Consider the following 2,590-nt stretch of genomic DNA (forward strand, 5'->3'; position numbering starts at 1 on the left):
CCAGCTGCTGGAAACAAAATCTGCCAGTTTAAACTCGTTCTCTTGGGAGAGTCGGCGGTGGGGAAGTCCAGCCTGGTTCTGCGCTTCGTGAAGGGGCAGTTCCACGAGTACCAGGAGAGCACGATTGGAGGTGAGTGCCAGCTCCCCGTGCCTGTGGCTGGAAGATGCCGGCCTCACTAAAGCGGTCCCGGGGTATCGGGAGTCGTAATGGTAATTTCAGTCTGGTCTGGGGTTTCTGTTATAAATAGTCCAGCAGCTAATACCTGACTCTTGGTTTACAATTTGTTTGTCAGTGTGAAGATCAGCGCAGCAGAGAATAGTGCTATGGCAACCGTGTGCTCTGCCTCTAAGTCGTCTTCACTTCCAGTCCTTGAATTCCTGTTCCTAATTAGAACTGAGGCCTTCAGCTTGGTTTATAGCCCTTAATTATCTTTCCAGACCATGACCTGGGATTTTGGGGTTGTTTCTAGCCTGATACTGCTGGCAGTACTGCTGACAGCTCTTTCGGGTCTAGTGGTTCTTTACCTTGAAATCTCTAGCACAGTGTCACCAACCAAAGGTCGGTCAGGACCGGGTCTCTGGGCGGTAGCGTTGGGTGGTCTGTCCTGAGAAGAGGCTTGGTTTGTCCCTGCAGTAACCCATGCTGGGGTAGGCAGAGCTGTGAGGGTAGCTGATGGGCAAACAGGCCTTAATGCTTCGCTGCAGAGGGCCCTGTGGGCACTCTGCTGTTCTGCCTCAGTCTGTATCCAAGGCCGGTTGCCGTTATCCTGGTTGTAACGCATGGTATTGTGCTCGCTGGGTTGAGAAAATAACCAGCTACTACATGGGGAGTGTGGTGTAACTGGACTCTGTTGGTGCTGTGGTGCTCTCCAGAGCTGATCCCAGCACCGCAGAGCTGCGCCGAGCTTCTGGCTCCTGCTGCGGGGGCTCTCCGGCCGGGGGCAAACACGCACCTTCTCTTCCAGCTGCCTTCCTCACGCAGACGGTCTGTCTGGATGACACAACGGTGAAGTTTGAAATCTGGGACACGGCAGGGCAGGAGCGGTATCACAGCCTGGCGCCCATGTACTACCGAGGTGCCCAGGCAGCCATCGTCGTCTACGACATCACTAACACAGTGAGTACGAGGCAGGGTTGGGAGCCCACACTGGGGAGGAGTCGCCTGCGCTCGAGCCGACGGGTCTCGATTCCCTGGGAGAGCACCTGGGGCCTCAGTCCCTGCAGGGAATGAGGTTCTTAAACTGCCCGCGGCCTCTGCCTCGGTTCTGACCGAGGCTGTCTGAGCTGATAACGGATCCTGCCACAAAGTGCTGCAGAGGCAGAAAGTGCTGCAGAGGCAGAACGCTTCTTCCAGGAAAGACTTGTTCTAATCATATCTTCACTGTGGATTAGTAGGAGGCTGCCCTTCCTGACTGCTGCCTCCTGTTTGCTTCCAGGACACTTTTGTACGAGCCAAGAACTGGGTGAAAGAGTTGCAGAGGCAGGCTAGCCCCAATATCGTAATTGCACTAGCAGGAAACAAGGCAGACCTTGCTACCAAGAGAGCTGTGGACTTCCAGGTGAGTGGGAATCCAGATCAGTTGTTACCTGAGCAAGTCGAGAAAGCATCTTTTTGCTTCAGTGGGGGAGATGGTGGCTCTGTGCAGAATACTTTGAGGGAAAGTGGAAGTCAAGGTTCATGCCGCTGAGGACCTCAGGACGCTGCTTAAAGCGAGCGTAGCCTGCCTGTCCCGTGCAGCTCCTGCTGGGAACAGCCACGGCAGATGTGGAGAATGAGACCAGCAGAGCACCTCTTCTGGTGCCTTGCTCGCCTGGAGCTGCTTCAGCAGTGTGTGAAACGGCACCTTTTAGAGACAAGACGCGTGAAGAATCACTCTCAGCTTGCTCTCTGCTCTTCACGGCTGTTGCCTTGTACGCTAAGGCAGACTTTCAAGGAGAAGCTCTTATCTCAGGCCTCTGCCCAGGGCTGCTTGTAGTGCGTTTACGGTGTGTGTTACTCTCCCAGCTACCCAAAGCACAAGGTGTTGTGCTGCTCAGGACGTGCTGTGGCTGCGTTTGACTGGCAAACAGCCCGGGTGTGGGGGCGCCAGCCATGCAGTGCTGTCAGGGGCGCACATCTCCCAGCTTTCCTGGCCGGGCACTGGGAATGTCTGGCCTGGGGTGGGACAGAGCATTTATTCAGTGTTTAGTTTGCCAACAGGTGAAGTGTGTGAAGCCTGCTTGGGCCTCCTGTTGGCAGGATGGCTTGACCACTCTGATGTGATTGTTTGTAGGATGCACAAACATACGCAGATGACAACAGCTTGCTGTTCATGGAGACGTCAGCAAAGACAGCGATGAATGTGAATGAAATCTTCATGGCAATAGGTAACAGCTTGTGTGTGGAAGGGTGGCTGGAGTCGCTCTGAGCACCAGCAGGGCTGCCCACTGAAACCTGTGGGGGCTCCCGTGTCAGTCAGGGCCTGGGGGCTCTTGCTGGAGCAGATGATGAGTGAACAGTCACTCCCCAAGTGTTTGGAGTCTTTCCCTTGCAAAGCTTGTTCTCTCTCTCTTTACTTGGGGTGGTGAGTAAGGAAGGAGCAGGGCTGAT

At 54.8% G+C, this 2,590-nt stretch overlaps 1 protein-coding gene across 1 annotated transcript in view; it reads left to right on the forward strand.

The window, feature by feature from the left end:
- The window catches only part of LOC104274821 (ras-related protein Rab-5C-like), a gene marked incomplete at its 5' end in the record, with an annotated part of 9,363 nt that extends 6,955 nt beyond the window's left edge, over positions 1-2,408 (forward strand). The window contains 4 exons of the mRNA XM_009870558.1: positions 5-130; positions 966-1,117; positions 1,437-1,559; positions 2,274-2,408. Coding sequence (XP_009868860.1) covers positions 5-130; positions 966-1,117; positions 1,437-1,559; positions 2,274-2,408 — 536 coding nt within the window. The remainder of the gene's footprint in view (positions 1-4; positions 131-965; positions 1,118-1,436; positions 1,560-2,273) is intronic.
- Between the last annotated feature and the right edge of the window lie 182 nt (positions 2,409-2,590).

This window comes from Apaloderma vittatum, unplaced genomic scaffold (genome assembly GCF_000703405.1).
Source record: "Apaloderma vittatum isolate BGI_N311 unplaced genomic scaffold, ASM70340v1 scaffold28455, whole genome shotgun sequence".
Classification (NCBI taxonomy): domain Eukaryota; kingdom Metazoa; phylum Chordata; class Aves; order Trogoniformes; family Trogonidae; genus Apaloderma; species Apaloderma vittatum.